Source organism: Carcharodon carcharias, chromosome 2 (assembly GCF_017639515.1).
Source record: "Carcharodon carcharias isolate sCarCar2 chromosome 2, sCarCar2.pri, whole genome shotgun sequence".
Classification (NCBI taxonomy): domain Eukaryota; kingdom Metazoa; phylum Chordata; class Chondrichthyes; order Lamniformes; family Lamnidae; genus Carcharodon; species Carcharodon carcharias.
Genome location: NC_054468.1, coordinates 159,869,427 through 159,882,313, shown reverse-complemented (window position 1 = coordinate 159,882,313; position 12,887 = coordinate 159,869,427). Strand labels below are relative to the sequence as shown.

The following is a 12,887-nucleotide window of genomic DNA, read 5'->3' as shown; positions in this document are numbered from 1 at the left end:
GTGGAATGGGTACAGGAGCCTAGTACAGCTGACTTTATTTGATCCCACTGTTCTGGAATTGAATTGGATTTGTGAAGATTTTCCAGATTTCTCATAAGCTGTACGTGGAATTCCTTTCTTTGGTCGAGCTGGTTTAGGCTTGAGACATTGATCTTCTTGCTCTTGGAATTTTAGGTCTTGCAATGTCTTGGCGCTGGGTGGATGTTCATCACAGATCGAGCCAGTCAAAGAGCTGTCCAGCAGGCATCAGGCCCTGTATCGGACATCATATCAGTGATACAGACATGACTCAGATGTTTGACTTGAACAATGACATAGTCCAAGAGGTGCCAGTGCTTTGATCCAGGATGCCTCGATGTGATTTGTATTCTGGTGCAAGAGGTCATTTGTTATAATGAGGCCATGCTGACCACATTGTCAGCAGGGGGACACCATTTGCATTGGCTATATTCACACTCCACTTTCCCCACTAATTCCTCCCCAGGCACCGGTGCCATGGCCAACTCTGGCATTAAAGTCCCCCAGAAGGATGATTTTTCTTCTTCTTTTGGAATGGCAGTGAGGACTTCATCAAGATCAGAACATAACTTTTCCTTAACACCTTCATTAGAGTCGGGATTTATATTGATCATGACTGAGCTGCAGGTGAAGTGCCATGAGTCTTTCATTTCTACAGTTGGAGAAGCTCTGTCAGTGCATCCAAGATCCTATTGTTGATTGCAAAAACAACTCCATGGACATGAGGGTCGCTAGCAGCCTTTCCTTCCCAGCAAAAGTGCATCCTCTTGCCTGTTTCTTCAGCTGCCCCTCCCCATGAAGGTGGGTCTCACTGAGAGCAGTGACGCCAATGTTGAATTTTGATAGCTCATGTTGTAACTGCAGTTCTTCCTTCCAGTCACTCTTGAGATTATCCATGACTGTTTTAACATGCCAAATTGCAAAATTTAAAGCTTTCTTTATTTGACCACAAAGATGGTGATTCCACAGGGTGTCATTCCTCAGCCAGGAGAAAGTCAGACAACTTCATGGCGTCTGTCCTAGCTCCCTCCCCATTTGAGTTGATCAGAGGGTATCCTTAAGTGGACTGTTCACTGATTCTGTTGCCCAAAGAAACCTCTGACCCAACAGAGGTGCCCAAAGACCTTCATGAATCTATTGCCTGATTCTTGACTAGAGACTCCCAAGCTCACAGCCCTGGCTCCATCACCAATTCTCCATTGTGACAGGTCTTGGCAAATGCACCCTTGTAGAGACCTGCACATGACTTTAACATGGGGTCTTGGAGTGCTATCAGGTTGGTGGTCAGATTCCAGTGAAATGTCAAGCCAAGGTGATTGGGACCACCTTCCCACTGCAGCTGCCTTCCACCTCTCAGTTGGTGAGTCCATTTCTTAGCCAGTGAGACGCAGTTATCTTTCACCTGTTCTGACATTGAAGATTTTTTGGACCACAATTGGTCTGGCACCACTCCTGACCTTACCACCATGCATGACCTTACCAGGCACAAGGAGTTCCTAATGACATCACTCAAGGGGTCACCAGAGTTCACATGTATCTCCACCACGTCAAGATGGCAATCCATGGATCTATATTTTTTTAAACAATTATTTTGTATCTGTCTTCACAGTAGAAGACACAAAAAGCATCCCAAGAATTGTAGAAAATCAAGGGTCAAAAGAGAGGAAGGAACTTAAAACAACCACAATCACTAGAGAAAAAGTACAAGATAAACCAATGGGACCGAAGGCTCACAAGCCCCCGAGACCTGATGGCCTACATCCTAGGGTCTTAAAAGAAGTGGCTGCAGAGATAGTTAATGCATTGACTGTAATTTCCCAAAATTCCCTCGATTCTGGGAGAGATTGGAAAACTGCAAATGTAACACTTCTATTCAAGGAGGGAGAAAGAAAGCAGGAAACTATAGACCAGTTAGTCTAACCTCCATCATTGGGCAAGTGCTGGAAACAATTATTAAGGAAGTATTAGCAGGACATTTAGAAAATCATAGTATAATTAGACAGAATCAACCTGATTTTATGAAAGGGAAGTAATGTTTGATAAATTTATTTGAGTTCTTTGAGGATGAAGCAAGTAGGGTGGATAAAGAGAAACTATTAGATGTAGTGTTTCTGGATTTTGAGAAAGCATTTGATTAGGGTGACACAAAAGGACACTACACGAGGTTCATAATGTTGGGGGTAATATATTAGCAAGGTTAAAGGATTGGCTGTCTACCCGCAAACAAAGTCGGGGAGAATGGGTAATTTTCAGGTTGGCAAACTGTAACTAGTGGGGTGTCACAGGGATCAATGCTGGGTCTCAATTATTTATGACCTATGTTAATGACTTTGAAGGTGATTTTATACCCAAACTTGCTGATGACACAAAGATACATAGGCCAGGAAGTTGTGAGAGGACTCGGTGTCCAAACGGATATAGATAATTTAGGTGAGTGGACAAAAATTTGTAAGTTGGAGTATAATGTGGGAAAATGTGAGTTTGCTTTACTATTCTTCCAACCAAAGTGAACAGAATATTATTTAAATGGAGGAAGACTGCAGTGTGGAGGAATCTGGATGTCTGTGTACATGAATCACAAAAAAATAGAGTGTAGGAAATAATTATGAAGGCAAATAGGAAGTTGGCCTTTATTGTAAGGATTGGAGTATAAAAAAAAGGGAAGTATTGCTAGAATTGGACAGGATATCAGTGAAACCACACCTAGTGTACTGCGTACAGTTTTGGTCTCCTTAAGGAGAGATATACTTGTACTTGAGGCATTTCAGAGAGGGTTAACTAGACTGATTCCTGGGATGAAGGTGTTGTTTTATGTGGAGAAGTTGAACAGGTTGGGCCTGTACTCAGTAGAGTTTGGAAGAACAAGAAGTGATCTTATTTAAGATTTGAGAGGGTAAATGTTGAGAGGATGTATCCTCTTGTGAGGGAATCTAGAATGAGGGGGCACAATTTCAGAATAAAGGGTCTCCCATTTAAGATGGAGATGACTTTCTTCTCTGAGGGCCATTCATATTTGGAATTCACCACCTCAGGGAGCAGTGGAATCTAAGTCATTGATACATTTAAGGCTGAGTTAGACAGATTTTTGATCTACAAGGCAGTCCAGGATTATGAGGGGCAGCAAGGAAAGTGGGGGTAAGACCATATCAGATCAGCTATGATCTTATTAAATGGAGGAGCAGGCTTGAGGAATCAAATGGCCTACTCCAACTCCATTTTATGATGTTCTTATGTTAACCTCTCACAATCCATTCCAGCCAGTAGGATGATTGCAGAAACACATCTTGCAATCCATTGTGCAACCTTTGAACACTGACCTCCAATTGCCCAGATACCAACTCAGTTATGTCACTTCAAGGATGCTTCAGTTCTGACTCTCTCAGAACCCCTTTGAATACTGGAGTTGCAAGCACCTGATCCAGGTCATGTTCTCTCACTCATTCTAATTGATCAGGAAACCTGGCAAAGTCTGATGCAAAGTGGCTGAGTTAAGAAGACACAGAGAAACAGGCTGCTGAAATTTCTGGGTTTTGGAAACACATGCAGCCTCCCCCACTCCAATGGGTTAGAATGTTCAAATTTAGCTTTAAGAAACAATAATGTGCTCTTCCTTCTGCCATCTCTAGGGCTTTGCTCCCTTACATTTCAGTGACCAGAACTGAACACAGTACTCAGGCATATGACTCAAGCATTGGGCAATTTATTTATTCCTTTCTCTGACTTTTTGCACTTCCTTATATATTTGAGCATTTCCACTGCACAGTGATTGGACTTGTTGAATGTCATATATTTCCTAGGTATTGTTCATCTTTAGCTGCAGCTATTTCAAAAGGAGCACAGTCTACACGTACTGCCCTTTCTTGCACAATACATGTCTGTATTACTTTAAAGCAAAAAACTGTGGATGCTGGAAATCCAAAACAAAAATAAAAATACCTGGAAAAACTCAGCAGGTCTGACAGCATCTGCGGAGAGGAACACAGTTAATGTTTCGAGTCCTTATGACTCTTCAACAGAACTAAGGAAAAATAGAAAAGAGGTGAAATATAAGCTGGTTTAAGGTGGGGGCTGGGACAAATAGAGCTGGATAGAGGACCAGTAATAGGTGGAGATTGCCAAAAGATGTCATAGACAAAAGGACAAAGAAATGGTGATATTATCTAAGGAATGTGCTAATAGGTGACATTAAGGGTAGAAAGCAGGATGAGCAAGGTACAGATAGCCCTTGCTAGGGGTAGGGTGGGGGGAAGGGATCAAAATAGGCTAAAAGGTAGAGATAAAACATTCAAATACATTCAAAAATAATGGAAATAGGTGGGAAAAGAAAAATCTATATAAATTATTGGGAAAAAGGGGGTGAGGATGGAGGAGAGAGTTCATGATCTAAAATTGTTGAACTCAATATTCAGTCCGTAAGGCTATAAAGTGCCTAATCGGAAGATGAGGTGCTGTTCCTCCAGTTTGCGCTGAGCTTCACTGGAACAATGCAGCAGGCCAAGGATGGACATGTGGGCATGAGAGCAGGGTGGAGTGTTGAAATGGCAAGCGACAGGGAGGTCTGGGTCATGCTTGCGGACTGACCAAAGGTGTTCTGCAAAGCGGTCACCCAGTCTGCGTTTGATCTCTCCAATATAGAGGAAACCGCATTGGGAGAGTGAATGCAGTAGACTAAGTTGAGGGAAGTGCAAGTGAAATGCTGCTTCACTTGAAAGGAGTGTTTGGGCCCTTGGACGGTGAGGAGCGGGAAAGTAAAGGGGCAGGTGTTGCACCTTCTGCGGTTGCATGGGAAGGTGCCGTGGGAGGAGGTTGAGGTGTAGGGGGTGATGGAGGAGTGGACCAGGGTGTCCCGGAGGGAACAATCCCTGATGAATGCCGCCGGGGGGCGGGGGGTGAAGGGAAGATGTGTTTGATGGTGGCATCATGCTGGAGATGTAGTCCAGCCCCCCTCCCACAGCTCTTTCTCCAGTACATCGATGATTGCTTCAGTGCTGCTTCATGCTCTCGTCTGGACCTGGAAATATGTATTAATTTTGCTTCCAATCTCCACCCCTCCATCATTTTCACGTGGTCCATCTCTGACACTTCCCTTCCCTTCCTTGACCTCTCTGTCTCAATTTCTGGTGATAGACTGTCCACCAATATTCATTACAAGCCTACCAACTCCCACAGCTACCTCAACTACAGCTCCTCACACCCCGCTTCCTGTAAGGACTCCATCCCATTCTCTCAGTTCCGTCGCATCTGTTCTGATGATGCTACCTTCAAAAACAGTTCCTCTGACATGTCTTCCTCCTTCCTTAACGGAGGTTTTCCACCCACGGTGGTTGACAGGGCCCTCAACCGTGTCCGGCCCATCTCCTGCGCATCCGCCCTCACACCTTCCTCTCCCTCCCAGAACCATGATAGGGTCCCCCTTGTCCTCACTTATCACCCCACCAGCCTCCGCATTCAAAGGATCATCCTCCGCCATTTCCGCCAACTCCAGCATGATGCCACCACCAAACACATCTTCCCTTCACCCCTCCCTGGCGGCATTCATCAGGGATCGTTCCCTCCAGGATACCCTAGTCCACTCCTCCATCACCCCCTACACCTCAACCTCCTCCCACAGCACCTTCCCATGCAACCGCAGAAGGTGCAACACCTGCCCCTTTACTTGCCCACTCCTCACCATCCTAGGGCCCAAACACTCCTTTCAAGTGAAGCAGCATTTCACTTGTGCTTCCCTCAATTTAATCTACTTCATTCGCTGCTCCCAATGCGGTTTCCTTTACATTGGAGAGACCAAACGCAGACTGGGTGCCCGCTTTGCGGAACACCTTTGGTCAGTCTGCAAGCATGACCCCGACCTCCCTGTCGCTTGCCATTTCAACACACCACCCTGCTCTCATGCCCACAAGTCCGTCCTTGGCCTAATGCAATGTTCCAATGAAGCTCAACGCAGACTGGAGGAACAGTACCTCATCTTCCGACTAGGCACTTTATAGCCTTCCGGACTGAATATTAGATCATGAACTCTCTCCTCCGTCACCACCCCCTTTCCGATCCCCCTTTTTTCCAATAATTTATATAGATTTTTCTTTTCCCACCTATTTCCATTATTTTTGAATGTATTTCCATCCATTGTTTTATCTCTACCTTTTAGCCTATTTCGATCCCCCCGCCCCCAGGGCTATCTGTACCTTGCTCGTCCTGCTTTCTACCCTTAATGTCACCTATTAGCACATTCCTTAGATAATATCATCACCTTCAACACCTCTTTGTCCTTTTGTCTATGACATCTTTTGGCAATCTCCCCCTATCATTGGCCCTCTATCTAGTTCTACTTGTCCCACCCCCCCTTAAACCAGTTTATATTTCATCTCTCTTCTATTTTTCCTTAGTTCTGTTGAAGAGTCATACAGACTCGAAACATTAACTGTGTTCCTCTCCACAGATGCTGCAGACCTGCTGAGTTTTTCTAGGTATTTTTATTTTTGTTCTGTGTTACATTATATCTTTCACTAGTGAGTCAATTTATATGGATTATGTTACTCATTTTACGCATTGCTTGTTGCTTCCTCAGATCAACTTGTTCTTCCCCTAAAACAGTATTATCTTTGAGCTCAAACAATTTACACTGAATTTCTGAATTTGGCATTCATATAAATTAGAAACACCAGAGCCCCAAAATGGTTTATCGGGGTATTCCATTCAAGATACTTGTTCAGTTTTCTCTCGACTCCACCCCCACCCGCAAAACCGCCTCCCAATAACCCGTGAGGCTTGTCAGCTCTGACTGGATGCAACCCTGGAAGTTTCATCACATGACCTCCTCACTTCAACTGTGTTGCGCCAGCCTTGTGCATCAATCACCCAATTATGCCCTCCCACCTGACATCAGCGTAAGCTTGATTTGTGCTGAACTTGGATTTACGCTCAATTCCTCTAGTTCCCATTAGTTTGGCTGGTTTTGGGTGAATTTTCTTGGTAAAATCTGTGTCATCTAGTGGAAACTCTACCCCCCTGCTGTTTTTCTTCTTTGTCCTCTTAAAAAAAAAAATTCTTTCTTTATTCATTCACGGGATTTGGGCATTGCTGGCAAAGCTAGCATTTACTGCCATCCTTAGTTGCTCTTGAGAAGGTGGTGGGTGAGCTGCCTTCTTTGACCACTGCAGTCCATGTGGTGTACGTACACCCACAGCGAGGTTAGGAAGGGAGTTCCAGGACTTTGTTCCAGTGACAGTGAGGGAACAGCGATCAAGTTCCAAGTCAGGAAGGTGTGTGGCTTGGAGGGGAACTTGCACATGGTTGTGATTGCTGCCCTTGTTCTTCTAGGTGGTAGATGTCACAGGTTTGGAAGGTGCTATCAAAGGAGCCTTGCAAGTTGCTGCAGTGGATCTTGCAGATGGTACCACAATGTGTACACACTGCTGCAACTGTGCATCAACGATAACAGGGTCAAATGTTTAAGCTGGTGGATGGGGTGCTGAACAAGTGGGCTGCTTTATCCTGGATGGTGTTGAGCTCCTTGAGTTGTTGGAGCTGCATTCGTCCAAGCAAGTGGAACATATTCCATCACGCTCCTGACGTGTGCCTTCTATGTAGAATTTAGGGAGTCAGGAATTGAGTTACTTATCGCAGAATTTCCAGCCTTTTAACTCATAGCCACAGTACTTCTTTGGTTGTTCCAGTTAGGTTTCTGGTAAATAGTATGTTGATGGTAGAAATTCAGCAGTAGTAATGTTGTTGAATGTCAAGGGGAGGTGATTAGATTCTCTCTTGTTGGAGATGTAATTGCCTGTGCCTTGGTATGGTGCAAATGTTGCTTGCTACTTATCAGCCAAACCTGAATGTTGTCCAGGACTTGCTGCTTGCAGACATGGACTGCTTCCCTAACTGAGGGAATTGAGGGAAAAAAGAACAAATTGAATTGAACACTGCTTAATCATCAATGGATGAAATACAATGGACCAGTGCATAGAATACAGTTCATTTTGAATAGATATTTCTGACTCGGCCAATAAAAGGAAATGCAAGCAGCAACAAACTTACTGTTGGAAAAGCAGATTTTCCATACCTACAGCAAGAGAAATTTTTTAAATGACTGATCATTGGAGCCTGCTAACAGCATCCATCAAACATAATACAAATTGGCATAATCCTCCCAAAGCACCTCAACTCAATTTCCAATTGTGGTGATAAAAGTTTAAATTATTTTTGTGTGCAATATTGCACATAAATACAAATACTATTCAAAGTCACAGCAAAAGTTTTTTTTAAATTTGCCATGTTACTTCCTGCAAAAATTACATTAAGTTCTACATTTCACAGAAAACATTATTGTACAAAGAGCAACTTGAGTGCAAGAGAATTCAATAAGTACAGATAGGGAAGTGGATATTTGAGGACATGTCACTTCTTGTGCTACAAATTACCTTGCTTCGCAATGGTCTTAATAGCATTTTTACTTCCTGATTTGCTGCAGCTCATCGAAGATAGCCACTCAGATTGCCATTAGCCACATGGTACAATGCACTATTCCCATAGCATTAGTAAAGAGAAGTAGTGTTGTTGTGAATACTTATCTGTAAAGTACCAGCTGTTGGAAATGCAAACTGGGGCTGAGCTGTTTAGTGTTTTCGTGTGTCGAGGGCTGTATGTATTTGTGGGGGGGGCCATGATATGACACCCTAGTACCCCAGTTGGACCACTATGTAAAAAAAAATGTTCAGTTTTCATGAGAAGCTATTATGGATTAAACCTTGTAACTTCGTTTTCTGGTGACAAAACATAATGTGGGGTGTGAAAAACCTTCAACAGTCTGAGGTGAGTGTGAAATTTCATACCAGGGGTTTACCATAAAGGCTAGTTTTGTGAAATACTTTGTTTTGTTAATGTAATCTAGATTTCATAGTCTAGTTTGCCTTGTGTTAGTTGAACATTTAAAGGGAAGTGTACTTGCTCAAGCTTAGAGAGGATGTTATATACACTTGTTAGGAGACTGTCGGCAAGGCCCTCGTTGCATGTTGTATTAAAGCTGCTGGTTAGAGGCAGCTTGATGAGACATTTTGTGTACAATCATTGCTTCTCCTCCATGTTGAATCAACAGTGTGATTCTCCAGTATCTACTTTACAGCAGCACAGACAGTGGTGGGAGTGCTGGCAGCAATGCCATGTCTAATTCCAACGATTCTGGAGTATTCCTTCGTTTTGACTTTTTTTATACAATACCTCAATTTCCAAGGTGCAACTGAGGGGAACTAAATAATTAAGGATTAAATATGTGGCAATAAAAGTAAACTAAGGACAGAATATGTGCATAATCCGCCTTTTCTGTTACGTGGTAGTTGTATCATATTCAGTTCCTTTTTAACTGTGTGGATGTGTTTTTGTTCCTTTTGCAGGAACATTTTTTTCCATTCCTAATAATCTTAAATGTGTGTGTATATTCAAAATACAAACACACACACATCTATGCTAGCAGATCTTCCATGGCATAGCTTGTGTTTGACCTCTGGTCTGGAGCACAGCTGTTTAACTCTTTTGTCCTTTCAGACCAACGTTCAGAATCTAACTCCAAATAATTGCTTATAACCAAGCCCAATCTGAAGGCAACTCCAAATACTTGTACGTTTCAGATTCCCAGCCAGTGACTGACTATTTTATATTAAATTAACTAAAACACAGAAACTAAGTTAATGTTCCTTGTTTTTCAATGTATAATTTTAAGCATGATATTTTGCTTTATAGATCATCTTGTATTTCCAACAATGTTAGAAACATAAAATGCAATATTCTGAGTAAAAAGAAATTAGATATAAGTATTTTTAAAATAGTCTGTAATATCAAATGCATACGCCTTGTGTTGTTGGGAGGTTTAATTTTTATATTGAAGACCAAGAAACACAAAACTAAAGAAAAAAATTCAACTTTTTTTTGCTTCTGTATCAAATGCCTTGGGCAAATTATTTAGAATTAAATAAATTAATTATTAAAAAATTCTGTTTTAATTAGAATCTTAGAAATGTAAGCACAGAAGGAGCCCATTATGACTCTGCTACTGGTAGTTCCATGCCAGAGCTGGCCTACGTCAGTGCCTTTCACATATCCTCTAATGGTGTTCGATATTTCATATGTATCTAGTTCCCTCTTAAATTAATTTGAATTATCTTCATTATCCATTTGTGATAATGTATTCTATTTTCTAATCACAGAATCTTTACAGTGCAGAAGGAGGTCATTCGGCCCATTAAATCTGCGCAGGATCTCTAAAAGAGCTTTGTACCTAGTCCCACTCCCCTGCCTTATCCCTGTAACCTTGTACATTCTATCTTTTCAGTTAGCAATCCAATTCTTTTTTGAATATCTCAATCGAACCAGCCTCTCAAGAAGTTCGTTCTAGACTCCAACCGCCCTCTGGGTGAAAACATTTTTCCTCAATATATGCCTAATCCTTTGCATAAAAAATTCTTTTAAACGTATTCCCATTTTATGCTTCGAGTATGTATCCTTCACCTACAAACTACTGTTGCTCAAATCACCAACTACAGGTGCCCGACCCCTTATCCAGCGTCCCAAAATTCAGAAGGACACAAAAACCGGCTACATTCGAAGTTGGCGACCTGGGTAGCAATTTGAATAAAATCCTGTTTCTTCCTTATTTTTCATACTTTATTTTATGTATTATAAGTACATGCTAGGCCAGGACCCAAAATCCATAAAATCCCAAAACCTGGCACATGGCCAGGCCCGAGCTTCCTGGGTATGGAATCCAGTACCTGTTGTAGAAATAATTTTTTTCCCATTTACTTCCTTTAACAGTCAGAATTTTTGTCCACTTCTGTAGATCTCTCTCATAACCTTTTATGCTGCAGTCGATATTCAGTCATCCTTTTTTCTGACTAATCTTACAAATTTGGTACCATCAATTATTTACAATTTTGCCTCCAATGCCCTTATCTAAACCATTTGTGTGATACAACTTTTCTCATTTTCCAAATACACACCCATGGGGCGCATATGGACTACATCTTGACAATGCAAGAGACATTGTCTTTCAGCTCTTCTAACCATTGCATCAGTTTACATTTCAAACCAGAGATCTTATCTCTCATGTACCTTGTCAAAGGCTTTTGAAAATTCCAAATATATTACATTTAGGTTCCTCTTTTTCTACTGTTATCATTTTGAAAAATTCAATTAAATTAGTTAAAACACGACCTATCCCATACAAGTCCATATTACTGTCACTGAATAACCATGCATTTCTATGTGCTCATTAATGTTTTACCTGAGTAACAGTTTTGTTACTCCTTTATGATAGCAAAACTAGAGATCCTTTTCCTTTTGACCAGAAGTATTAAACCATGTATTGCAAAAAAATATTTTTGTTGGTAATGTCTCTTTTTAATTAAACATTCATGTTATTCAGGATGGCCTGTCCATTTAAAGCCAGAAAGTCTAATTCCCATAAGTGAATGCAGCTTGAGGTCCCTTAAGAGCTAAATTGTTGCTGGGTATGAGAATTGACTGTTTGGAATGTTTCTGGTTTTTGCAGCTAGATTATTAAGATAGATTTTGACATAGGTGCAAAAGAGTCTCTGGAATGTAACATCTGGGGCACACAGATACATAGGTTTTAATGTATTTCTTTTGGACCTTGTAATGTGTTGCTCGTAGTAGCTTATGTGAGACTAGAGGAGAGGAGTATAAAATGGAATCGATTATTCTGCCAAAGTGAATCTGTGCTCCTAAGTGTAAACAGGCTGATGTGCTAAATGAGTTAAATTTAGTTTGGGAAGTTTGCAATTCAAATGTGTGTGTGCTTAGCCTGCAAACTCAGAATGGACCTAACATTTTAAAATTTATTTGCACCATAGCCTGTGTGACAAAGCCCAGGATGAAACATCTGGGTTTCTCTATATACCAAATGATTGGATTTTTTTCTCTTCTTTTGAAAAACTTTGCAGAAATCTGCATATGAAGTGGAAGCAGCAAATGTTCAAAATAGCTGGTACAGCCATACTGGGCAATTCCAGACCCAGCATCCTGGCTTCAGCATTAGGAAAATTAATGGAATCAGTGTAAGATCCAAAATGGCAGAGTACTTTCATTTTTTTTTTAAAAGTAACCTAACGAGTGATGATTAACCCAAGGCATATTTTTAAGGAAGTAGTGTCTCAGGGGAAGTCATGTTGTGTAGTGTAGTGTAATGTAGTGTAGGTGTACAGTTAAACAGAATTGAATAAACATTCTGTCCATACCTTTGAACAGATGCCAGCTTCTTTGAATGACGCTCCCAGTTCTTTCTCAACAACCGAGTAATACTTATATTTATCATTGTAGATAGTAATTGTGGACTGCTGTTCTGAGTGATGCTTATAGGAAAAACTTGAAATAGCCTTTTTAGAATTTATGCATACGAATCTCTCCTGTACTGATAGTGGCAGGTGACAAGCAATGAATTCCATTTCTGCTTTGACAGCAACCTAATATAGCACATGTAACATATTGAAACATTTCAAGAAGCTTCTCAGGAGTGTAATCAGACAAAAATTCACAGTGAATAAGGAGACATTAGAACAGGTGTCAAAAGAGGTAAATTTTAAGTAGCATCTTAAAGGAGGAGAGAAGTGGTGAGGCCAAGATGGTTGAAGTCACAGCCAGCGATGATCGAATGAAGGTAGTGGGAGATGTACAAGAGGCCAGAGTTGGAGGAGTACAGATTTCTGAGGAATGTAAAGCTGGAGGAGGTTGCAGAGATGGGAAGAGGCAAGACCATGGTGGGGTTTGAACACCAGGATGAGAATTTGGTGGACCAGAATCCAATGTAGATCAGTAAAGGTAATGGTAGCAAATAGGAGGACTTGTATTTATAGAGCATTTTT

General features: G+C 41.4%; 1 protein-coding gene across 3 annotated transcripts in view; it reads left to right on the top strand.

Annotated features, from left to right (window-relative positions):
- Positions 1 to 8,549: 8,549 nt before the first annotated feature.
- The window catches only part of ipcef1 (interaction protein for cytohesin exchange factors 1), a 159,774-nt gene continuing 155,436 nt past the window's right edge, over positions 8,550 to 12,887 (top strand). For 2 of the 3 annotated variants that reach the window (XM_041214221.1, XM_041214202.1), the window contains exon 1: positions 8,571 to 8,826. Coding sequence is in view for 1 of the 3 variants with exons in the window: in XM_041214188.1 (XP_041070122.1) it covers positions 8,794 to 8,826 (33 nt within the window). In the remaining 2 variants the exon portion in view is untranslated. Of the gene's footprint in view, positions 8,827 to 12,887 lie in introns of all 3 variants that reach the window. The other variant, XM_041214188.1, reaches the window with a different exon arrangement.